This window comes from Podospora anserina, chromosome 5, assembly GCF_000226545.1.
Source record: "Podospora anserina S mat+ genomic DNA chromosome 5, supercontig 1".
NCBI classification, from domain to species: Eukaryota; Fungi; Ascomycota; class Sordariomycetes; order Sordariales; family Podosporaceae; genus Podospora; species Podospora anserina.
Window position 1 is genome coordinate 1,065,046 of NW_001914837.1, and position 25,579 is coordinate 1,090,624.

Here is a 25,579-nt window from a genome sequence, read left to right on the forward strand (position 1 = left end):
CGAGAATATCTGTCGAGGCGCACGACACATTTATATGAGCGACTTCTTTACGACCACGCTAGAACAAAATATCAGAAGAGCGCGGCAATTTCTCGAGGGGATGGAGGATATCGTCACCTCTCTATCGTCCACGACAGAGACCAAACGGAGGAGGCGATGGATGTAACTAAAGGCGTCCATCGTAAAAAAGAAGGAAGAACTGAGAGCTGACTGTCTCCAGATTTGGGACCTTTTGCAGGTTTATCAAATGTATAACTATTGCCTAATTTATTAGTATATTTGAATGGTAACTGCTGAAAATAGATTTATGGATACTAAAGTCTAGCTTTAGTTTAAATCGGTCCAGCTTGAGCTGCGAGATACTGCTCGAGTGACATCGAATAACGCCCACTCTATAAAGAAAATAATAAAAACTATTAAGTTAAGTTAGGTATATATACTCGAATTAACCGTAAAAATACTAACTACTACCTGGCGACTGGAATAAACTATACGAGGGATATTAGGGGATTTAAGAGACTTAAAAAGCCGCTCTTTTATCTCTCTTCTAATAGAACTTTCCACGCTACTAACCCCTAACGTTCCATATACCGTAGATACTATAGGTAACTAACCGTTTATATAACGAACCCCTATATAGAACCTCTGAAAGGGATACTGGTTAAAGGTAACTTCTAATAATCAATTCGGTACAGCTAAACAGTGCACAATAAAATTTCTTAATCACAATAGCTAAGATATTACGATTGTGACTTATATTATATACTGCGGAACTATTTATCTATATTAGCTAGTTCCTCGGTATATATAAATCTCCGGACCTTAAAGTACTCGCTTTACTACGGCCCCAATTACTTTTAGTATATTATATCCTGCAATATACTCGTCGTACTATACTTTTAATTATCCTTAGTATCTTATATCCTATAGAGTACTCGTGGGTTAACGCTATAGTACTTTCGTTTAACTTTAATTAGCGGCTTCCTAACTTCCTTAATAATTAATTGGAAACGTCTTACGCCCTATATATAGCGCGGCCTACTATTAGGTTAATAATAGAATAATACCCCTCTTTTTAGGTCGACGCTCCGGCAACTATATTCCTAAAATAATTACCGATCTTTATTTCTTTCTATATTTCTTTAATAGATTTCTCTCCTTTTTTATTGTGACGAACCCCTGTACAGAACCTCTGAAAGGGATACTCGGTTAAAAGCTTCTTTTGATAATTAGTTCGGTGCAGCTAAACAGTGTATAACAAGATATTTTAATATAAATACAAAATACTATAAATACAAGCTGTAATTATATACTGCGGAACTATCTACAAGCTATCTAGTTCCTCCGTATATATAGATCTAATGCCAAGACCTAGATTATTCTATTGCTCCTCGGATTATAATTAATTCTTAAGGATTATAAGTAATTCCTAGGAATTACTTATAATTCCTTTATATCCCGGATAATCCACTTTTTATTAGTCTACCCTCCTTTTCTTTAATTAACTACCGTACCTCCTCTTTCCTATTAATTATTCCTTTCGGGTATCCATATTATATTCGTAACACGATACCTCCCCTCCTAGATCGATATCTCGGCGACCCTATTTAAAACCTTTTACTAATAACTAACCTTATTTACTTATAAGTCCTCCTCTTTATCTTTCTTTACTACTACGATATTTAATTACGTAAGTAAATCCAAACGCTTACTAACGTTAACCCGTTTCGATCTTACGACGAGAATCTTACGTTACCCTTTCGTAATACTAATTCCTTATTCCGCGTACGTTACCCGTAACCTTTTTTATATCGTATCGCTTACCGAATCCTTTCGTTACTTAAAATACGTTCGTCGCGGTCTCTCGCGCTATAATATCTTTAGGATTACTCTTCGCTAATTATCCTATATTATCTCTCAATACGACGCTATAGAAGCGGAACTCGAGCTAGCGGAAACGTAAGTTAAAGCTACCGCTAAAAATACTTATTATATTCGAGAATAAATTAAGGTTAAAGCCGAAGTTACGAACGAGAAAGTTCGGCGTTTACGAAAATAAAAAAAAATGTAGCTCGAGAAAATATCGCGAACTATATTTCGGGGTCTTAATATCGTAGAGGAGCTAGAAGAATTAAAGCGTTAAGAGATCGCTAATAAGGTTACCTTTCCTACCCCCGACTTATTTTTCGACTAGTCCTCTATCCCCCCGGATTAATTAATTTAAGACTCCGTTAGTGCGGGTGTTAGTCCTGTGGGTAACCTAGACCCCTACGCCCTTCCCGGTTTCCTTTTAGCCCCGTTAGCCGGTTCTCCGCGGTATTCCTTACCTTTAGTCGTTTAAGGTTCCTTTAATAAAACTCCTTTAACTTTTTAAAATAATTAAGGTTCGTAGTTAATTCCTACGAGTTATCTGTATTTAAATAGTTTAATTAATTAATTAAATATTTTAATTATCCTTTATTAATATACGAATCTAGTACCTTTTTTACGTTATATTTTTTTTTTTTATTTTCGGCTTTTATTTATATATTGGGATTAGTGTCCCGTAATATCGGTTCTAAAAGTAAAATATAAAAAGTATTTAATTATAACCGTATAGTATTTAGTAGTTTAAACCTAAAAGCTATTTCCGATATTTTTTTTTCGACCGTAAAAGGTTTTACCCTCTTATAGTTTAATTTCTTACTTAATTATTTTATACGTAAATTTTATATTAAAAAAAATACTTTATCCCCTTTCTTTAAGCGAGGTCCCTCGAGCCGTTTAATGTTATAGTACTTACGTATATATTTCCGAACGAACTTAAGTTCTTCTTTAAGTTTAATATATAGTATATATAGCTTCCTTACTTTCGTTACCGCCCTAGGCACTCTTACCTTTAATCTTTACCGTAAATCCGCCTCGAATCTATAATTCGCGAAAAATAATATAATTTTTATTATTTCCGTAAATACTATATTATATACGAATTATATTACTAATAAAAGTTTAATTTAATTATTTTATTCGAAATTAATATAGTTCCGAAAATATTATTTAATAATTTAATTAAGCTTTTCCGTTTAGCCGTCCGTTTATAAATAATATATTAACGACGCTTTACTTTTTACTCTTACTTACTTTATTAAAGCCTTCTAAAACTTTAATATAAACTTAGTATCGCGATCCGTAATAAACTTCTTTAGCTATATATATATCGCTGTAACGTTCCGAAATACTATATCCGCTAATTATTTTGCCGTCTAGGTCTCTTTATAGGGCAGGAAATACGTTTATTTAATAAATTTATTGATTACCGTTAAAATACTATTATACTTAACGCCCGTAATTAAGTCTTTAAATTTTAGTAATTTAATAATAAAGTTTATTATTACCGAACTCTATAGTTACTTTACTATTAGTAATAGTTTTAGGAACCTATATAGTTTATACCTCTTTACTTTTATTCTCCTATAAAGGTTATATTCCTATAACGTCTTTTCTATATCCTTTTTTAATTTTAGTTAATTAAAATATTATTTAATCTTTTCTATCGTTTTAGCTACTCTTATATATCCTCCGAACTTTAATTCGTAGATTTTTTAAATTAATATCCTCCGTTATTTTAGGTTAACGTAGGCCTTATTATTATACTAGAGCCGGTAACGGTCGTCCTTTTAAATCCCTAATAGTTTTATTTTAGCCTATCGTTTTTAATTATTACTACCGATATTATTTTAATATTTATAGGTAGTAGATTTCTTTCGGTATACTACGTAATATTTAGCCTACTATTAAAGCGGGTACTTTAGCGTACCTTCTATTATTTCCTATAGTAAAAGTAATAACTTCTCCGCTACCTTTTCCTTATAGTAATCCGCTTTTCTATTTAAAATATTTACTCTCGCGTTTTCGGATCCTTTTTTATAATGGATTTAAAAATTAAATTCTAATAGGAATTTTAATTACTTATTTTACCTAGCGTTAAGGACCTTAGTAATAGTAAAATACTTTAAGTTTTTATAATCCGTATAGACCTGTACCTCGTAGTTAGTACCGCTAAAGTATAGTTTTTATTCTTCGAAGGCCTTAATAATAGTAAGTAATTTTTTATTGTGGATAGGGTAATTTTTATATAGTTCCTTTAATTTCTTTAAAAAAAATACTATTAAATATAGCTTTTTATTTTCGTTTCGTTATCCTAATTGCCTTCCGATAGTATAGTCGGAGGTATTTATTTCGACCTCGAAAGGTCGGTTTAGGTCGGGAAACTTAAATATTAGGTCCGCCGTAATAACGTTTTTAATAATCTGGAAAGTCTTACTCCTACTTCTCTCCCTACTTAAACTCGGTATCCTTTTTAGTTAGCGTCGTTTAATAGTTTTACTTTAGGCGTTATAGTTCCGTATAAATATTTAATAAAAATTCGCTAAATTTTAGAAACTCTCGAACTTTAGTCTTTAGTTGTTTAGCCGTCTTTATTTATAGTTTCGGCTAATCCTTAATTACCGTGATTTTCCCTAGCTCTATTCGTACTTCTCTTAATAAAATTAAATACCTTAGGTAGACCGTTTCCTATATATAAAACTCGCTTTTATCTTTATTAATCGATAATCCGGTTCTATATAACGCGTCTAAAATCTCCTTAACGTACTATTTATATTTTTTTAAAGTACGTAAGTAAATAAAAATATCGTTAAAATAATAAACTACTATTTTATTAAAATACTAGCGAATCGTATAATTAACGAGGGCCTAGAAAGTTACTAGTATATTAGTAAACCTAAATAGTATAACGAGGTACTCGAAATACCTATAAAGCGTACGAAAAACTATCTTCTATTCATTCCTCTCCTTAATTCGTATATATATATATTTAATTAATATATTAAGTTTAATAAACCATTATACCCCTAATAATTAACTCCGTAACTACGAAATTAATAATAATAAATAACCGTTCTTTACCGTTTCCTAATTTAACTATTAATAATCTATATATAATTGTAAACTCCTATCCTTCTTCGGTATAAAGAAAATAAAATATCTAGCCGGCGATATAAATACTTTAATATATCCTCTTTTAATATTCTTATCTAAATATTTCTATAACTCTTTACTTTATTTATTATTAATATAATAGATTTAGAAAAGCTTAAGTTTAGCTCCTTCCTTAAACTTAATTTTATAGTTCTATAGTTCCCTCTTTAGTAAACCCTAAAGGTATTTTACTATAAATACCGGATACCTCCGGTACTTTATTAATACTTTTTTCTTTTCGCTTTTCTTTAAATTATTATAATAAACGTATTTATCTTTTATTATTACTATAATTTCCATTAATATAATTATTTTTACTAACCTTACTTTTTCGATTTTACCGCCTATATCGATTAAATACACTAATACTTCTTATATCTTTTACGGTAGTACCGTAGAGGGTACTTATCCCGCACTTTGCTCCTACCGTACCCCTAATCTCCCTTCGTTAGTTAGATACTCCCGGTATACTCTCGGTCGTAGGTAGTTATTATCTTTCTAATCGATATCTAGGTTATAATCCTTTATTACTTTAGTTACTTTTAAATTATATTTTTCTTTAACTCTATATTTATAATATCGAAAATCATTTTTATTTTTTTTTTTAATACTATTATTTTTAGTTGTTACGTCTCTTTACTTATTATTTAAGTAAAGAAATGTTCTTTTAATATAACTTTTTCCTCTTTTTTTCTTTACGGAATTCTTGTTTTTTTTTATAAATACCTTAATTAAAAAAATTTCCGTTTTTACCAAACAAATTTTAAAAATAAAAAGAAAAAACCCCTTTAATATTCCGTTATTTATAATCCTTATATAAAACACCTCAAAGTTTATATAATAGCGACTTCGTTAATACGTAGCTCGTAATCTTTTAAAAGTTTACGGCCTCTACGAAAGGCCGTAGCCTTTTTTTTAACTATTATTATATTTCTAAAGCGTCCTCCTTTATCGAACTATTTAGTAACTCGAAATCGGCTAATTATTATCGTTAGGGTTTTTCCTACTTTTCGTTCCTAAAATTATTCCGAGCCTTTTTCTTATTATATACCTTATATCCCTTAGCACTAGCCTCGTAATACTTTTACGCTTTTACTTATAGGTAAAGAGCGTAATCCGGGCTTTTATATTATACTAAACTATATTCCTTTTCTTTAGCCGACTTTTTTCCTTAGCTTATTACCTATTTAAAGTAGTATCTCGCGTATTTAAACGTAAACTATATAATTTAAAGTCCCTCTTTTAATTTAATTAAGTTTCTTTACTTTTATAGAAAGTAATCGTTTAATTTTTTTTATAATTAACTCTATTTAGCTATAGTCTTTATAATAGGTTTAGGAAGTCCGTACTTTCCTTCTTATTTTATTAATTAATATCTTTAAAGAACTTTTCCTTAGTAGTGCTCTATATAACTATATATAATATACTAAAATTAAAGTATCCTCCTATACTCTAGGTATTTAAAGTATAATTATATTATATTTTTAATATATAATTTATATTACTTATAATAAGATACTTATTTAAATATCTAAGAAAGTCCTATACTAATAACCTTCTTATTCTTTTAAAATTTTTTTTACTTAAGTTCTTTAAACCTAAATTTACCCGCTTCGTATATTAATTATATTAATTTACTGCGGTGCCGCTTAAATTTAGTTTTTAGAACGATCTACTATATAATTCTATAACGTAATATCGGATTAAGTTATTTAATTACCGTAGTAGCCGTTTACGCTACTTACTTCTATAGTTCCCGGAATTATACGTTTACCCGCCGGTATTTGTCCCGGAACGAGTTAAACTTTTCCTCGAGCCTTTAAACTCACTCCTTTATTTATTATACGGCCGGGTTTGGAATGGTAATTATATTTACGGCGAAAATCCGTCCTAATCGTTATAAGGTTTTTTTAGAGGGTCTTAGAGCCGTACTTTCCTCCAGCCTTATAGCTCCTTAGACCGGTAATTTTTATCCTATAATACGGTTTTCCCCTTCGGAATCAATTATTAATTTTTTTTCTCGAGATTCGTACTTATAATTATTATTAGTATAGTTATCCGCCGAATCCCGAAAATCCTTATGGACGTATTTAACGTTAGAGATCTCGATAACCCGTATTACTTTAGCGACTACCGCCGTCTCTTTCTCTTTCTAACTGAGCTGCTTGGGTGCCCGATAGTCTCTCTTAAAATAGCCTATTTTCCTATAATTAAAGTACTTAACGTCGTTCTTCCCTTTAAACCGCTTTTAAATTGCGTCTACCTCTATAGGTCCCGCGTAAGTAGTTTCTAAAATATAAGTCCCGTAAGGCTTTCTCTTTTTTTTATCGTTGGGGCGGTAGGGTCCTTATACGCGTATGCCCTTACGCTCTTTACGGCGCTAATACTGCCGGTCGTCGATGCGGACCGCCATTATAATATACTTATCGATAGTCTCCGGTCGCTCCTATCGGTATAGTTTATCTTTAACTTCTTCCTTAAGCCCGTTATAGAATAACTATATTAATCTTTCGTTATTAATTTTACTACGAAGTATATTCGTCCTAAATACTATAGCGTAGTCGGTAGTAGACCTGGTCTATTTGAGGTTAGTTAGTCGTTCTTAGGTACGCCTACCTTTATTATACTCTTTAAATATCTCTTTAATCTTTTCTTTAAAACCTTTATACGATTTAAAATATTTTTTAGTAATATCCTCCCTCTCGTCGTACTTATTATCAAAATAATTTCCTAAAATAGGTTTAAACTAAGTAAGTGCTTTGTTTTTAAGCCTAGACGTAGCGTATACTACCTTAGATTCTTCGTCCGGGAAACGAGAAGGGTAATACCGAAAGTATACTTTAAACTAGATTAAAAATCCTCCTAACTCTCCTTTAGTTCCTCCGTAATGGTCGGGAGCCTCGAGTTTAGTGCGCTCTCCTTCTTTATATATAGTACCGATCTCCTAGTGGAGTATAGCGTTCTCTTACGTAAGGGTATTATAGGAAAGGCGTAACTTATCCTCGAGCTTTTGGATACGAGTAAGGAGTTAGTTAATAGTAGGTTAGGTATTTCTGGTTATAACGTTTAACTTAGTGCCTTTAATTTATCCGATAATAGAGTTAAAATAAGTATATAACGTGTAACGAACCCTTATATAGAACCTTTGAAAGGGATACTCGGTTAAAGGCTTCTTCTAATAATTGGTTCGGTATAACTAAATAATATATAATAAAATGTCTTAATATAAATATAAAATACCGTGAATATAAACTATAATTGCATACTACGGAATTATCTATAAGCTATTTAGTTCCTCCGTATATATAAACCTAATGCTAAGACCTGGATTATTTTATTGCTCCTCGGATTATAACTGATTCTTAAGGATCATAAGTGATTCCTAGGAATCACTTATAATTCCTTTATATCCCGGATAATCCACCTCTTATTAGTCTACCCTCTTTTCCTCTAATTGGCTACCGTGCCTCCTCTTTCCTATTGGTTATTCCTTTCGGGTATCCACATTATATTCGTGACATTTATCCTAATCGTATATTTAATCGTATTAGAAAATCGACTCGTATAAATATTAATAGTCGCCGTAATTAAATATGCTTTCTCGAGAAATTTAGCTTTATTATACCCGAGTATATTTATTATAAGGAAAATAACCACCGGTACGTAACTTCCCTTTAATATAAACGGTACCTCCCATATATTAATTTAAATCGTTCTTATTATAACGTTTATAATAAAAATCGTAACGTGCATAATAAGCGAGCGACGCAAATAAGCGAGCGACGCACTCTCCACCACAACGCGTCTCTTTAATATCTTCTACTACAATTTACTACTAATAACCATGGACGGCCCTTTAAAAGAAGCGAGACTTTTTCTTACCCTCGAAGCTATTTAAAATAAGGAGGATCTTAGTATCCGCACTATAGCTAAGTTATATAACGTCTTAAAAGTAACCCTCCGCTATAAACGTAATAGCCGACTAATGCGACGCGATATTCCGACTAATTTATATAATTTAACGGATCTAGAGGAAAAGATAATAGTTTAGTACGTCCTTAAGCTATCTATACGCGTATTCCTATCTAGATTAAATAGTGTGGAAAATATAACTAACTAACTACTATATATACGTAACGTACCTCCTATTAATAAATATTAAATATATAATTTTACGCTTAAACGTTAATTATAGCTCCGTACGCGTTTTACGTATAGATACGATTATTAAAGGACTAAGTACGAAGATCCGAAGGTTATTACTGAATAATTTATGTTTATACGGAATATTAAAGTTAAATATAGTATTATAAATAATAATATTCATAATTCCGATAAAACTAAGTTTATAATAAATATTATTTTTATAAATATAGTAGTTATAACTTTAAATAGCTTTAATAAAATAAAATTAGTTTAGTTTAATAACCGTAAATAAGTAACGGTAATTTAAGGAATTAATACCCTTAGCTAGGCTATCCCGCCCTTTATTATTTTAACCGTATAATATTACTTTATTAATTAATATACCGAGTATAATTTACCGTTTATTTAATATATTATAATTACCGATAATAATTAAATTACCAATCCGGTAAGTTTAAATTAAATTAAATATTTCGATTATTATATAACGTTCCGTACGAAAAGTAAATACCGATTATTAATCTTCGATAGTTACGAAAGTCATTATTTAATTAAATTCGAATATTATTATTAGTAAAATAATATTATTATATTCTATATACCTTTATATTCCTCCTACCTCCTTTAGCCACTCGATATTAATTATTTTAAGCCGCTAAAATAAGCGTACGGCCGTTAAATTAAGGGCTTAATACGTATATATATTAATTATATAAGTAAGTTCGAGTTTCTTTATATTTTCCGCGAAGCTTTTTTCGCCTCTATAATAGAGAAAAATATATAGGGTAGCTTTACGGGTACTAACTTTATACTATACGATTTAAAGAAGGTATTTTTTAAGTTAAATATAAAGTTTCGTACGCCTATACCCCTATCTTTAAGGCCGGGTACGGCACTACCTTAGGTATTTTAAATATTATAAAACTTCCGAAAAGCTAATTTATAGTTAACGCTTATTAAAATTCGTATTATTAATTATTAAAATAACTTTTTAACTTTAATATTAATTACTATAAACTAATTTACTAAAGGTACGATAATTATAATGTGCTAGGTAGCCCTTTTTTAATTAAAAAATATTTTGTTCCGTAAGGCTAATAAAGTATTAAGTAAGCGCCGGAAAGCTAAAAAAATATGCGTACGGCTTAGAGGATTATTTACTATATAAAATATATAGGATTTACTAGACTAGAAGGCCGTAGGTAAGGAGGTAGTGGAAGAAATATAGCCGGATAGCGGTAGTGCTAGGGGGGCTCGTACGAAGGTTCAGTACTATAGTGTATGCGGCAAGCCTGGCCATAATGCCCGCATTTGCCAGGAGGCTGCAGAAGGGTCTGATTTAACTGTTTCTAACGTAATTATAGTTAGTTCTTAATATTATGGTCTAGTAATTGAGGATAGTTATAGTAAGGTGGTGGAGAGTGCGTCGCTCGCTTGTCTACGTCGCTCGCTTATCATGCACGTTAAGTCTTTTTCTTATCCCTTTTCCTCCTTCTTTAATTAATTTTATAGTCTATCCTTTTATTAAGGAAAAAAAACGTTTAGATACCGAAAAGCAAGCTACTTTAAATAAGTTTCTTTATTTCGAAGCGTAACCGCGTGCCTTTAAAGTTCGAGCCTTTACTACTTTCCGTTATAAATCCCGGCTCTTTAAAGAGGAAGAAAAAGAGTTTTCCGCGCGGATTGCTACCCTATATAGCCCGCCGGTAGCGGATACTTTCGTTATTCCTTCCGACTTTTCCTTTTTACATCTTTCTTTAAACTTTAAATAACTTTCCGACTTTCTTTTAGACCTTAGTACGGCTAGTCCTTCCTTCTTAACTCTATAAAGTACCGCCGGTAATATACCTTCCACTTCCTAAAGTAATTAAGACGCGTAATACTACTTATACCTAAGTCCTTTTATACCTTTTAACCTCGTAGTATAGTAGTATATAGTAGGTCGGCTATTATATTAAAAGTATAGGTTTTGATCCCCATTAAGCCTCTTTTGAATTTAGAAAACCCCGATAGGGTTTTCTAAACTTGTATCTTATTTTACTATTTATTAATAGTAATTCATTAACCCTTTTTTTACGATAGTGGAGTCGTATAATATTAATTAAATTTAGATGCCTTTATATTTATTAATGTTAGCTGGTGAGACCTGATCGGCCTATAATATAGAGCCTATATAGGGTTGCTGTAAAATACAGCAGTGCGTAAGCGGAAGCGGGAGGATACGACGGCAGTGCCGAAGGAAAGTAAAGCACTGTAATATAGTAAGGTATAAGGAATAAAAATTGCTTTTATTGCCCTTGGCCTTGGCCTTTAGCCTTAGCCTTAAACTTTTGCCTTTAAGGAAAGAAAGAGAACTATTCTATAGGAGAGAGGAGAGGTTTATATATAGGCTTTCGTAGGCCTACTGTGGGTCCTGTAGGCCCTAGAAGCCCCTATACTACTTTGGGGTATTTAGTGGGCTTAGGTAAGTTTAGTGTAGACTTACGGAAATCCATAGAACCTTCGGTAGCAGAGGTGCCCTGTAAATTACATTATTGTAGCAATTTACTACGTAAGCCTGTAGCTACTTTGAAAGGTTCTAGTATCTATTAACTAAGCCTTAGGCTATATGTTACGCCCCAAGTATAATAACTCCGTAAAGGAACTACTGGGTGGTTCCCGAGGTGCTGGGACACTTTAGCTAATTATTGGGCCAGGGATAGAAAGACCTATAAAGTCCCTATATAACTAATTAGGAGGTGCTTAGTCTGATTAGTAGCTAAGACCACTGAGCACACTAAGCACATCGATTATAAAAGATTGCTTAGTTTGCTTAGCCGCTAAGATTATTAAACACACTAAGTAAGGTATAAAGATACTTTAGAAACATATGTAGATAGCTGTATATAAATAGGAGGGAGCGCCTAGCGTTCTCCGTGTCGAGGAATTTAACTCCTTACGCAAGTAATTAAGTTTATTTATCTATAATTTACTCTTAAGTAGTTTTTTATAGAACGATATATTGTTAATAGTAAACCCCTTATTTAAAACGCTTGTCACAACCTTCGATTATCCTATTATATTTACTTCTAGCGTACTGCCTTGCAATCTATATCTATTCCCGGTACAGGTTATAACACCGTGCTACCTCTTTTCTATTAGTTATTCTTTTCGGGTATTTATATTATATTCGTAATACTTAGATCGATCCTCGATCCTATTAATCCTATTCTGGTTAGTCTTTATTCCTATACTAATAATTAGTCCGTGGTGCGCCCGCGCCTTACCTAGAAAAGGCTGTATAATATCTCGGTGGATTATACGGCACAATATTAGCCTCTTCTTAGTTTGGAAGCAAAGAAATTACATTACTTCCTCAGACTAGTTAATTAAATAGTGAAGCAGCGCTATTAGTAAATAAAGCGACGGCTTATACTAAACTAGCGTTATCCTATTCCTCGAGCGCAATATTGCGGCCCTAGTTAAAAAGTTATTTATTTAGTTCGGGGTATTAACTTCTAGCAAAAGCTAGTCTAAGTTGTATGCGGTATCGCTAATAAGAGGTATTTCCCGATTTCTTAAGTTCCTACTTGTGTAACGCATTTCGACATTTAACCCCAAACTCGAAACACTCGAAGCTTATATATAAAGTCGCTACTGCTACAGATGTTACACTAATAGTAATCGCTGCCGTCTGCGATACATAATATACAAATGTCACACCAAGCCAACGACTAACTAAACGGGACTGATCTGCTTTCCATATATGTATCTGCCGAGTTAACTTGCCAGTCAACAACCTCTTCGGCATAGCGGGAAAAGAGCTAAATAAATTAATAACTACTACCCTTCCCTACCTATTACATTAATATCCGACGAATAACATCCCTAAAGTCAATGCCAGTAACATCCCTAGTAAGAATTCTATAACTTTATTATGCCCATTTCTTAAAGCTCCGAATAACGGCGTTATATCGTAGTGGTCTTTGGTGTGTAGCTCCGATAGAAACTTAGTGAAATAGAATTGTACTAACATATAATGACCGTGCCGTGTAGCATAAAATAATACCGCCCGGCCATCGTCGTCCTTTCTTATAGTATTAGCTTTATAGTAATGTAGAAGAAGCTTAACTACGTCGGTATATCCTTTACTAGAGCTAAATAAATAAGTAATACTATATATTTTTATCGAGAGCTGTAGTATCGGTACCCCTGTCCAGCAAAAGTTAAACAATATTTCGGTGGTCTCCCTCTAAAGCAGCACGAAGAGCGTTGCGGTACCAGGTACCCTGTACGTTGACATCGGCACCCCTGTCCAGCAAAAGTTAAACAATATCTCGGTGGCCTCCATTTACAGCAGCGTAAAGAGCATTGCCGTAATAGCCGCCCTGTGCGTTGACATCGGCACCTCTGTCCAGCAAAAGTTGAATAATATTTCGGTGGCCTCCATTTACAGCAGCGTAAAGAGTATTGTCGTAAAGGCCGCCCTGTATGTTGACATCGGCACCCCTGTCCAGCAAAAGTTGAACAATATCTCGGTGGTCTCCATTTGCAGTAGCCTGGAGAGCGTTACCGTAAAGGCCGCCCTGCGCGTTAATATCGGCGTCTCCCTTTATTAAGGCTCTTGAGACTGCTGCAAGTCTACCCAGGCAAGTATAATAGAGTCTCAATTCTTGTCGAGAACCCGGTACTCTGGTCAGCATATTATCCGCCTGGTACAGCTAAACCCACCGCTAAAAAGTCGACTCGTCCTATAAAAACTTAATACTTATTTAAATAACGTCTTTTAATCTTTCCGCTAAAGCGGTATAGTCCATCCAATACTTCGCTACATATTACGCTATCGCAAATCTCTTTTTAATTTCCCACCATCTACCCTCAATATCCGTAAGGTATGTTAAACAAGTCCTGGTAATAATAATGCTAGTAAAATGTAGACTAAACTACCCTTCCTTTAGAAAATACTCTTTAACTGAGAAATGGGTAAGGTAGAGCTCTTTTTTAGCCCCGTTATAAGCTAAAACATTAATAACTAATATTAGACCGGGGCAGTACTATAGAATATCGTTATCGCGAAAAAGCTTGCGCTTTAGGTCGAAGCCTCGTAGCTCCTTATCCGTCTATATAGCTATTACCTCTACAGCCTTATATAGCGTTAACGGCCGTTTATTATAGATAAAGAATTGTAGGAGACGTATGGTATCCTTCTTAAGGTTTGTTAGTATATTTTAAAGTATACGCTAATATATCTCATTGAGATCCCGGGGCAAAGTCTTAAGAGCTATTTCGATATCCCTAAGACTTATATATTTTGCAAGGCTAGCCAATTAATATACTACCCATCTAAACCTATACTAAATATTAGATATTCGTTTAGCGATATAAATAGCCGGGGAGGAAATCTATATCCCGTTAGCCCTATCTCCGACTTTATTTTAAATCCGTTCGAGAAAATTTTAAGATAATTCTTTTTCTAAGAAATCCGGACTCTACTTAAGCTTTACTATAATATAGGAGCGTATATCGGCGTTAATAACCTTTTTATTAAGTTATAAATAATTATTTTTGCTTATCCAACCGGGAATGCGTCTTAGAAACTTTTTATTTGGCCGGCTAGTAGCGATTATACGAATATAGCTTAGGTCGGGCGCTTTAAAGAATTCTATTATCCACTAGAGTAATTCCCCTATCTCTATATATTTATTTAGTATATTTATAACTAAATAAGTATTTTTCGAATCCTTTATTATTGTATAGAGTGTTTTTATTAAACTTAAATTATTTAACTATCTTTAGTAATCGAAGTGGGATTAGTATAGGCTATTAAGTTCCTTAGAACTAGATCCTAATTTGTAGAGTTAAAAAATAAGAGAGCGTAATACGCCGTCCACTTTCTATTTCGAAGTGTCGTTAAAATCGAAGTAGAATTGCAGGACTATATAATCGTTCCTTTTCTGGAGATGATCTACTATCGTCGCACTAAAGATAGTTTTACTATATCCTGCTAAGCCGTAAAGCTATAGATAATGTGATCCACACTTCTACTTATTAAAGGTAGGGCTATCGAGGAATTATAGCCCAGACCCTTCGTACTATTTTCTTTTCGCTTTATTAAAGTTAGTCGATATATCGGGTGGGCGGAGCTATCTCTTAACTTCAGTAAGGTAATAATTATATTTTATAGTTTCGACCTTAGTTTTAATTTTATTTACCGTCTAGTATAGGTATCCTAGGCCCTCTTAGACTGCCCATAGTTAAATAATATTCTATAATTAAAGTTATATTACTAACGTAAATCAATTACTTCGCTAATCCTCCTCTCTTCTTTAACTTTATTAGACGGGATTTAATATAAAAGATCCTTCGTATATGCCGCTACTATTATTACCGTATATCTTTACCAATCCTTATTCTTATGCGAGTCGGAGTAATCGTATATCCCGCGGATCACTAAGCACGGGAAATAATTTATTAAACCGGCCGCCTCCATCTCGAAGCAAAGAACCCCCTTTTTATTTATTAATTTATCCCGGATACATATATCCTTCATTAATTGGTTTCTACTAGTAATTAAACCGTAATAAATTGCGGGATTATCGTCCTCTTTATTTCGTTTATTTCGGACCACTAAGTTAGTTTCGTTATTACCGTAGGTGATCTCGCAGCTTTCAGACGAGTGCGAAGGATGTATAACGTCGGATTTATATAATCTATCGCTTGTTAGAGTAGGTTTTCTGTAGTTTTTCCGCTTTTTAATCTTCTTCAATGTTATTTCTATATCGTCCAGAAGCTGGTGGCCCTTCATATCGTATGTGCCTTTGAGCGTGCTTATAGCCGCCCGCAGTACCGTGGGTGGTTGGTCCAAGAATACAGTCTTTTGGAACGTCTGATCCTGAATGGTTTTGCTAAAGTCGTACTAGAATACACCGCCTTTCCCGCCACCGGGACTGCTGACTACTATATCCCCGAGTCGGATATCACGCTTCAGACTAGGCGTATTACCTCCGATGCCGACCATTAACCTAATACGTACGTTCGGAAAGCTGTGAAGCATGTCTCGGGCTATTGCCGCCGCGGACGTTGTGCTATATTCTGTATTAGGTAGGACGGTAATGACGATATTGTGACTGCTGATCTTGCCCAAGATATAGCTACTGTTGTCGTGCTGGGCGACTGCTTCAGGGCCGCCGTATTCTTCATCGAGGAAGGCTCGGGCTGCTACAGATTCCGTAGTTAGAGCGTAAATCCAGCCGACTGTATACTCCGAATTCGCTCCTTGTTGAGAGATATCCGAGGTCTCTAAACCATTAGAAACTATTTTCCCCTTTTTTCTACTTTCGGCCGTAGTATTGCCAATGTTTGCCGTACTTAATAGTCGCTTCGACATCATCAAAGGTAGTTCTGAAATGGCAGTTCCGATATAGAGTTGAGTATGGCGCTCTGAGGTAGAGTATAGCTCGTCGTCAGAAATATTGGGAGCGGGGATGATGGAAGATAAAATAATGAGAGCACACAGCAATTCAGCTTCTAAGCTTGATTAAGCGGGGTTGGCACATTTCTACAGCGAAGCCACCGTTGGTGATTGGTCGCGATGTCGGGTGGTCCTCCAATTGGAACCCGATTAGGTCCAACCGTCGTTGCCTAACCGCTTAGGTTTTGATATAGCTTACGTCGAAACTGGAAGCTCGAGCCGAAAGTTTCTTTGACCTTCTTATAATTATAGGGGAAGTTCCTTCCGATCCGCCTTGCTTAGCGCAGGTAAAAAAGGGGGTTATTGGCGCTCCTAACCTGTCTGCTATCTAATGCGGTTATGAATAAAAGTAAAACCTAATGTCATGTATCGTTGCGTAAGCTAACTTTACGTAACTTGCGTAAAAAAAAAACCTATGTGGACCTTGTAACTAATCTTATCGTAACCTGCTTTGTTTTCGGCTGTAGTTGTCTATATTTTACTGCTCTTGTTAAAAAATTGAATTACCGGCTAGAGAAAGGCAGACCCTAACCCTCTACTTGCGAACCTGCCTTAGTTGGCGAAACAACTGCCTGAGTGAGCACAGACCAACCAACTAATGCCACGAAATGTTTCATTGGTGCTAAATTGGTCAGGGAGACCCACTGTTAAGGAATTAATATCTTGGCAGTGGGACTCGGCCAGCCACCTGCACCTTTCTCCCAAAGACAACCAACCAATTAACTAAGTTTGAACCTCATACCGTTGTTTGACACCTATCACAAGCAATTATCGAGGCGATTAGCACGAGTCCCTGTGGGCTTGATGTGATGCTGACCCTTAAAGGCGGTTTCGCTGCCCAGATCATTAACCCGGCACGTTGGGCATTTGATGGGGTTGGCGCCTTCACGGCTGGCGCCAGTTGCGCATGTTCGAAACATCGTTATTGGCGGTGGTACAAACGTGCACGGACATCCAAGCGTCATCCAGTCGTTCAGCTGAATCCTCAGTAAAACGCATCCCTTCCGATAGTACATATAATCATGATTTCGGCTTTGTATGCCCAGACATGCAAAGAGTTATGCTTCATGATCATTCCGCTAAAGAGCCTGGAAATACGAGTCCGAGGTAGCTACTTCGCCAAGTACCAAAGTACCTATATTTTTACCGCCCGTTTTATTTTCGATTTCTATTTCCTGTCTGCGCTTGGATGCTTGATGTTCATTGGAAGGCAGAGGGGAGTAAATGTAGAAGATAGGGAAAGAAATATTGCTCAGTTTTTGGCAGTATATCTTCCAAAACAGAACCCAATTTCCCTGGAAATGACAGTCTGGATGGACATTTATATCCGGGGCAATAGTGTGACGGCGGAGAAAGAGTTCGTCTCACGTCCCGCCACTGCGTCCGAGCCAATTGTGGTCGCCTTTAAGAAGCTACTGGCCATCGTGGAACGGAATTCAACAGTTTACATGGCATATGGAATTTTCGAGACGGAAGAAGATGAGGATGAGGTGTACTTCGATGCTGTGACCAGACCTGATCAGGGCGTTGAGCTCGAGGCTCAAGACTAGGTGCATACCGTCCTCACTGTCTACCTTATCCTCGCCAGTGCTTCCAGACCCATCTTCAGTCCTCATCAGTGCCATGAGCATCAGCTAACAAAACAAAAAACACCTCGTCCTTCAAATTCTTCCCTTCGGAGGGATCCACAAATAGCCCACACAATGGAGCCGATGGGCCACACACATCTGGTGCGTGAGGCAACGGACCAGCCAGGTCAGCCGGCAGGTCAGTAAAGACTTCGTTACCCAAACGAACCTCAACAAACTCACACTCCGACTCAAGTCTGAGTAAGAAGAATGTCCATACGCTCGCGAGCAGGCTCGGGTACCACGACACTGGAGTCACCCAGTTTGTTCGTCAAGAACTCATGCATGGCGCCAATACCTTCCCCTTCGCCGCGCCGCCCGACCTCAGCAATAGCACTGGGTCCATCAACCAGTGTCTCAACAGCTTCAGCAACAACGTACGAGGTGGTCAGGGATGCGCTCTTGAACGCATGCCCGCAACCTCATTCGTCCCAAACGTGGTGCTTACGCTTCAGTGACTTGGCGCACATAACCGCGTGGTGCATCCAGTTCCTAATCCCATGGACACCGTACCGCTCCGGTTTAAGAAAAAGGCAGTCCCCTCAGCGCCTGCCGTTGGTGATGGAAATGGAAAGGACGTGACAGTGGCCGGGGGGCAGGGGCGGGGCGAGGCTGCTGATGCGGGGCGAGCCAACACGGCGAAAGTAAAGCTGGCAGTCGGCCGTCCGGGTCTTGGACGAGATAAGCCCCCTTAACAAATGTCTGGTCACGCGAGATGAAGAGGTAGGTGAGGTACCAGATGATGCAGGAGACTTGTATCACGCTTTCAGGAGAGTGCCACAATTTGCGGGCGAAGCCGAAGATTTCGGTGGCTGATAGGGGGCTTGTCATGATGGCCCGTAGGTCTTGGGCGCCTTGGGCGGATGGCGGCCTGGATATCGGGTGTCTAGCAAGCGAGTTCGGCTTGGGTGAGATGTATCCCCGTACGATCTTCTTTCTTGGGTCCTTGATCTTTGAAGCATGTCTGCTGGTGGCTATGGTCTTCCATATTTTTACTAGAAGCAGACGCACTGCTGGAACCTGTTGTAAAGTTAACGCGGGCATTCAACCCAGCACGAGGGGAGCCGAGTCAGGCTCCATAAGACATGGTCATTGGGCTTTAAGCGCCACCTCGAACGCAGAGACTGCTGCTTTCGTCACATGACAGCGAGCCTTATGCCTTGAAGCTCTTCAGATAGTTCATGCTCATCCAGTGAACGTGGGTGTCTCCACTGGCTTTGCAGCCCTAAAGATTGCATTATCAACCACCACGCGGATAGTGGGCTTGGCATGTCATATGCGTTTCACTATCCATCTTATTTCTCATCAAGTGCTTACCTTCCAGCGGCCTATCCCCAATATGTTGTCTATCGCACAACGTTGACATGAAAGCCCTGAGTTGCCACAAATATACCATAGCACCATAGTCATCGCCACCCGCAGAGCTAGGTACCGAAATAAGATGCCTAGAGCTTGGCGCCACCTTCATCATCATCATCCTCCTCCTCCTTACGAGCGCGAGTGACACTCAACTGACCCATCAATCTGCTGACCTCCTCCACAGACTCTCCCTCCATGCACTCCCCCTGGTCACCATCAGTCTCATCCTCCACCTCCTCCACCTCCTCCAACACCAACCTCCCCCGCCTACCACGACCTTGAACACTCCCACTTCCACTACCCACACTCCCATGCAGGCCAGCCTGCGCTTGCATCAACCTCCCCTCCGTCAAACCACCCCTCACGCTCCCCGCAGCTGTGACCGCAGACCCAAACGGATTCGAAGGCGTAGCCCGACTATCATGTCTACTCCCCCTCCAACCCCTCCTCTCCACCAACACCCCCTTCACCTCCTTTTTCAGCGTCTTGATCATCTCCTCAATCACATTCTTCCTCTCCCTCACCAACATTTCCACTGCCCCATTCACCATCGACCCCTGGATGATATCCGCCACCCTCCACTTATGATACAAATTGCCGTGTCCCTTTCTCCTATCCACCTTGACGGGAGAAGCCTCAAAGTAAATGTCGCACAGCATGCAAGTGGGCTTGGAACAGCCGATGTACCTCCCGAATTTATCCTCCATGAAGAAATCCCAATGTGCATCCTCCCTGCCAGGGGAAGGACAAAGGGTCTCCCTGCGGAGGTTGGACAAGAGTGTTACTTCTGCATGGACGGTGGTGATGCACTTGGGGTCTTTGATGGAATTTTTGAGGCCGGCGTCGAAATCCCTGGCTTGGAGCTGGGGGGAAAAGAAGTCGTAAGCGGCGTGAACTTCAACGTCGGGGGTGAGGCGGTTGAGGAGGTCTTTGCCTGTGCACATTCTTTCCTTGATCTGGAGGGGGCTGGGGAGCTTAGCTGGGGAGGGGTATGGGATGACTTCGGGGGACTCGAAGAGGTCGGGCCATTTTCCGCGGGGGGACAAGAAAGACGCGGGATGGCGAGGGGTGTAGAAGTGGAGGGCGGCGGAGGGCGTGGCGCGTTTCGATCCAAGGGGAAGGGGGGCTGTCCTTTTTTGGGGACGAGTTCGAGACGTTTTCCGAGGAGGGGGCTTTGAGGCGGAGGAAGGAGGCAAAGGAGGAGGTGTAGGATTTTTTGAGGGCCATGAGGAGGCGGTAGGTTTCTTGGGTGACTGTTGAGGTGAGATGTTAGTTGCGGACAGACTTGGGACGAAGATAACATTGGGACTTGGCATGGCACATACAGGACAGGAGATCATGGGGCCAAGAGGCCACCGCTGCCTCGGCAATCGGAAGTAGCTCCCGCAGGCGTCCTGCCATTGTGGCTGGTTTGTGTCAGCTTTAACTCCCATCGATAGATTTCCAGGTGCCAGTAACTTACCCTCAGCGCCAGAGTCCTTGGCGCAGCTCTCTAGGCAAAGTCCAATATTGTCAACCAATGTTCTGAGGTACTTGTACAGGCGCCACCGACAGTACACGATGACCTTCTTCAACAGACTGTCCGAGACAGCCTTGACCTTGGCTTCGTCTTCAAGATCTTGCCCTTTCATGCTTCCAAGTACTTTCAAGATCTCGTCAGACAAAAACTCCTTGACCCTGGCCATCTGTGTCTTGGTGCGACTATTAGAGGCAATCCAGTATTCCACCTGACCAGGTTGGACAATCATGGCGCTCGTGACGGTGTCTCCCCCATGCTTAGTATCGCAAATTTGCGCAATCTTGTTGACGAAGCACCTATACAGGGCGCGATCTTCGTCGGGGGTGGTAACAATAGAGTCATCGTCCGACGTATGGGGGTTCGACACATGGGGAAGTGCATCCTTCAGGGCACAGAAGAGGTGAATGGCTCCATAAAGCCGCTTTGCCTGGCTGGGAGCTAGCGGGACGGGTGTGGAGGTTTGAGCGGGGAGTGTTGCGCTGGGCATGTTGAGGGAATGTTTGGACGGAATGAAGGGGGCCAGAAGATAATTCAGTGAAGGATTTGAGATGTTTCGATGGGAAACTAGATTAAGAACCGTGATCTGGTTAGTAGAGCACACGAAACGAGAATGACGGGAGAAGCAACTTGAAATTTATAATCATCCCACCATCTCAGCTAGGGACCTGGTGATGTCGTCTGTCGTCTTCGCATTGTCCGTATGCCCCTCTCCCCTCTATGCCTCCTTGGCGGGAGGATACAGGAAATCTGCCTCGAACAGACTTGGGTCGCAACCTGGGCCAACTCACTGGTCAGTGATTGGAGGATTGGCTGGTTGGGTGACCACATCGCTCGACCCATCACCAACCAAAGGTTTCAAGGCGTCCATCGGTAACAAACAGAACGAAGAGTCGAGAAATGACGGTCAGTTTTGTTCTTTGAGATTCTGGCAGGAAAGCAGAAGTTTGTGGGCGAGCTGTGGCAGAATGATTGACTTGTGGGGGGTCGGTCCAATGATAACAGTTCGACTGGGTCCAGTTGGCGTTCCGCCGTGTCACCGTGGCAGCGCTGTCTTGCATGCCGAGACTGTGGGCCTCGGCCTCGGTGCATATTCCGGCAGTGCGCTAACCATGCCGGCGCGCAGGTTGCCTTGGAGGCATAGGGACCCCGTTGCGGGCCTCAAACCCGCTCCTCCCAGAACAGTGACGCCTCCGGATTGCGAACCACGGTGGGCCAGCACAGTGTCCCTCGGCCAGCTGATTTGGGCTTAGTATTTGAGTAACCGTATTTGCCCATGAAACAGAATGTCAGTTGTCTTGGAGGGTCCAGTGGAACACGCGCTGGGTTTGCATCTACCTTATGTAATGCTCAAGTTGTCAGGGAGAAGTTCTACATTGCGAAGCTAGGGAGCATCGAGCGGTAAGGGAACGATGTCGAATGACCTTTGGTTACAACACTGTTACTGACCGGTGGTGTGGGAACGATAGTCGCCATCGCCTGCTACTGTCACCAACTCAACCAACACATTTGTCCTCATCCCCACATCACAACACTTTCACTTGACGCTAAACGTTCTGCAGGCTTGCAAATTGGCATGCTTGAGTTTCTGTAAGTCCCACACCCATTGTTACCAGGGATAACGGCCTCAGATGGGACGGAAGCCAGGCGAGGTTGGGATTTCGGAACAACAGTGGTAACGGTCCAGGTCGAATAGTACCTTTTCACAGGTCCCTAAGCCTGTGTTTGGTGCCTTTTCCCGCGGCAACATCGCAGACCAGGGTGCTGAAAGCGAATCGGACCAGGCCTGCCCTGACACTATTAGCGCTTTGCATCCAGATTGCCACTGGTTCCCCATGCCTTCTGGCAGGTTGTCCAAAGGAAAACAGCGAGCATCGGAATGGGCGCCTTACGACCACCCCTCTTCTCTAATGGGTCATGAAACGTACGAGGAGCTTGTTCCGGGGCAGGGGGGCATCGATCCCAGGCTCCTACAAAATGACTTCGCTCCGGCACCTCCTGAACCTTTGGACTATCCGGCTGGGCCGACTGAGTACATGGCTCCGGCTGAGGCCCAGCACGATACACCAGCTCTAGTTCCATCCACACATGTTATAAGAAGCGCTCAGATTGACTACACCAACGACTACCACGACGCTCAGAATCAGTTTCACACGTCCCAGGTCGACAGCTTTGTGCCATCTTATCCTTCGAGTTCCGGCCACGAGTCTTAGTACTCCACGGCCCAACAGAACTCGAGTGTGCCTGCAACTTTGGATCTTGCAGTACAACAAGAAGCACAAACTGACCAAGACTTTCGACTTTTCTTCTCCGACCTTTCAGTTTCGAATCCACCTTTCTCCGCTTCTGGGACAGCTTCAACGATTCCTTCCACCACTCCTTACACCTACCAAACGTTCGACACCAACAACAGCCAACTCCCCTGCACAATCATTCCTACAGCAATGACGTCTCATGATATTGTACACACCAGTTACGAAGAACAGGGCTACTCAGTGGACCCCAGTCTTTACCAACTTGAAGACACCTCTTACTACACGGCTGGCGAAGCTTCTACTTCCTATGCACAGCCCTACTCACAAGAACCCGACACCACCGAAGCCTCGCCGACCAGCTCTGAGCCCAATAAATGTCCTGTTTGTGGAAAGTCCTACAGGCGGAAATGTGATCTTGAGTTCGTCCACCCTGCATCACGCATCCTCTGAGTCTTCTTTAGCTGACACCCCACCCACAAACAGCAAGCATATGAACAATCACACCAAACGCCGCCAGTGCCCTTTCCGCGACTGTGAAGGTGGTGGAGCCGAGACTAAAGACCTCAATCGACACCTGTGGACTCACCATCCCGAATATGCCTCTGCAGAGAACATCCCCAAGGACGAGGAGTGGTGCGGCTTCCAAGGGTGCGGGTATCATGGACGTCGGGACAATGTGAAGAGACATAGGGACAACCATAACCACTGGCCTTCGGCGTAAGAGAACACAGTTGTGGTTGGGGTCATTGGATACAATATTGGGTTCTCAATGGTTTTGCACCAAGTCATGACTTTCTGGGCATCATTCTGCTTCTTTGAAGATTGTTATGTTGGTTTTCCTCTTGTTTCTTTTTGATGAAGGCTTGTTACGACTCATGAGGACACGATGATATCTCTACCCCTGTTTTAGCTTTGGCTTTTATGTCTCCACTCTTTCTTTGGGACCATTCTTGGAGTCCATTCTTGCCCACTTCTCATGTTTTTGAGCTATTCTTGGTTGTTTTTTGAGCTTGGACGAAGACCAGGGCCTTTCTTTAGACAGATATTTCCTACAATGCAACAACCCCCTCTTTGCACTTTGGATTTGGCTTTTGCAAAGGAAGAGAAAACTCAGTATCCGCAAACACTGGCTGGGGTCTACATTCACCCAACTAGCGATATAGGGCTGACACCAAGCAAGAACTGTGCTGCCTTGTGGCCAAGAAACATCACCGCCAGTCGTTGAGGGCTAACGAACCCGCACACTGCAGTCGACTGCACCTTTTGCACAGGTGTACGATTGGGTGCTCTGGAATGGTCGCTGGGCAAGTCTTTCACGAGACGAAGTGGAATGTTATCATTAGGGGAAGGGGGGGTAACTGCTGAGTGGTGGAGTTGGAGGAAACATACATCATCGTCAGGCTCTACAGTAAGAAGGTCTCCAGACGGCGCATGGAAATAACAAACACACTTTGAGTGTATCTCTAGACAAACTGACAAGACAACTTGAAGAATCCTTCCCTCTGACGTAAATCTGGGTCATAACATCATCACAAAATGCCAACTTAAACAAGAAACCAAAACAAGCAGCAACCCATGCTTGTATATTCCCAATCTTTGGAACAAAACACCCTATCAACGACGGCCGTGAACAAGCATATGTCGCTTCATGTTGTCCGCCCTCTGAGTCCGTCCGCAGATCTCGCACCTCTTCTTGTGCCTTTGGACCCTCTTATCAGCACGAACATCAGCACGGTCACCATGGCTCTTAAGTTTGTGGCGATCCAGATCCTTCTGCTCTGCAAATCCTTTGCCACAGATGTTGCACTCTGTTGGCCTGCGGTGATTTTTTTGATGCTTTCTCAGCTCACCGGGCAGATTGAACACTTTTGATCCTTTGCACCCAAGATAGAGACAGTAGAACTTCCCGTCAATGATTGTGTACGGAACTTCAGATTTGGCCGGGTTGGTTTGGCTGGGTGGCTCGGTCATCGAGGCGGGGAGGGGATAGATGATAAGATCACGTGCGTTTGCAGCAGGGAAAAGGTCGTTTAGGGTAGGCAGCACATTTATATGGTGTGTGAAATTTGCCGACAGGGTGTCGTTGACGGGGTCGTTGAAGGAAAACAGGAGGTCGTCGGGTAATGTTGAATCGGAACCATATTCTGACTCATCTGGTGTCAAGATGGTTGAATTGCTGGATATCTCGGATGATTGAGACGAAGAG

General features: G+C 39.8%; 3 protein-coding genes across 3 annotated transcripts, besides 2 other annotated features; 1 reads left to right on the forward strand and 2 right to left on the reverse strand.

Annotated features, from left to right (window-relative positions):
- Positions 1-13,148: 13,148 nt before the first annotated feature.
- Positions 13,149-14,495: a sequence feature (pseudogene).
- Positions 14,496-14,546: 51 nt separating this feature from the next.
- Positions 14,547-14,798: a sequence feature (pseudogene).
- Positions 14,799-15,541: 743 nt separating this feature from the next.
- On the reverse strand, positions 15,542-16,534 carry PODANS_5_80 (uncharacterized protein; the record flags this gene model as incomplete). Its single annotated transcript, XM_001904306.1, has 2 exons — positions 15,542-15,934; positions 16,070-16,534. The coding sequence occupies 2 exons, from the start codon at positions 16,532-16,534 to the stop codon at positions 15,542-15,544; spliced, it is 858 nt and encodes a 285-aa protein (XP_001904341.1).
- A 3,154-nt stretch (positions 16,535-19,688) lies between these two features.
- PODANS_5_70 (uncharacterized protein) lies at positions 19,689-21,608 on the reverse strand (the record flags this gene model as incomplete). The annotated part of the gene is made up of 1 exon (XM_001904307.1): positions 19,689-21,608. The coding sequence occupies one exon, from the start codon at positions 21,606-21,608 to the stop codon at positions 19,689-19,691; it is 1,920 nt and encodes a 639-aa protein (XP_001904342.1).
- Positions 21,609-23,572: 1,964 nt separating this feature from the next.
- PODANS_5_50 (uncharacterized protein) lies at positions 23,573-24,094 on the forward strand (the record flags this gene model as incomplete). Its single annotated transcript, XM_001904308.1, has 1 exon — positions 23,573-24,094. The coding sequence occupies one exon, from the start codon at positions 23,573-23,575 to the stop codon at positions 24,092-24,094; it is 522 nt and encodes a 173-aa protein (XP_001904343.1).
- Positions 24,095-25,579: the final 1,485 nt, after the last annotated feature.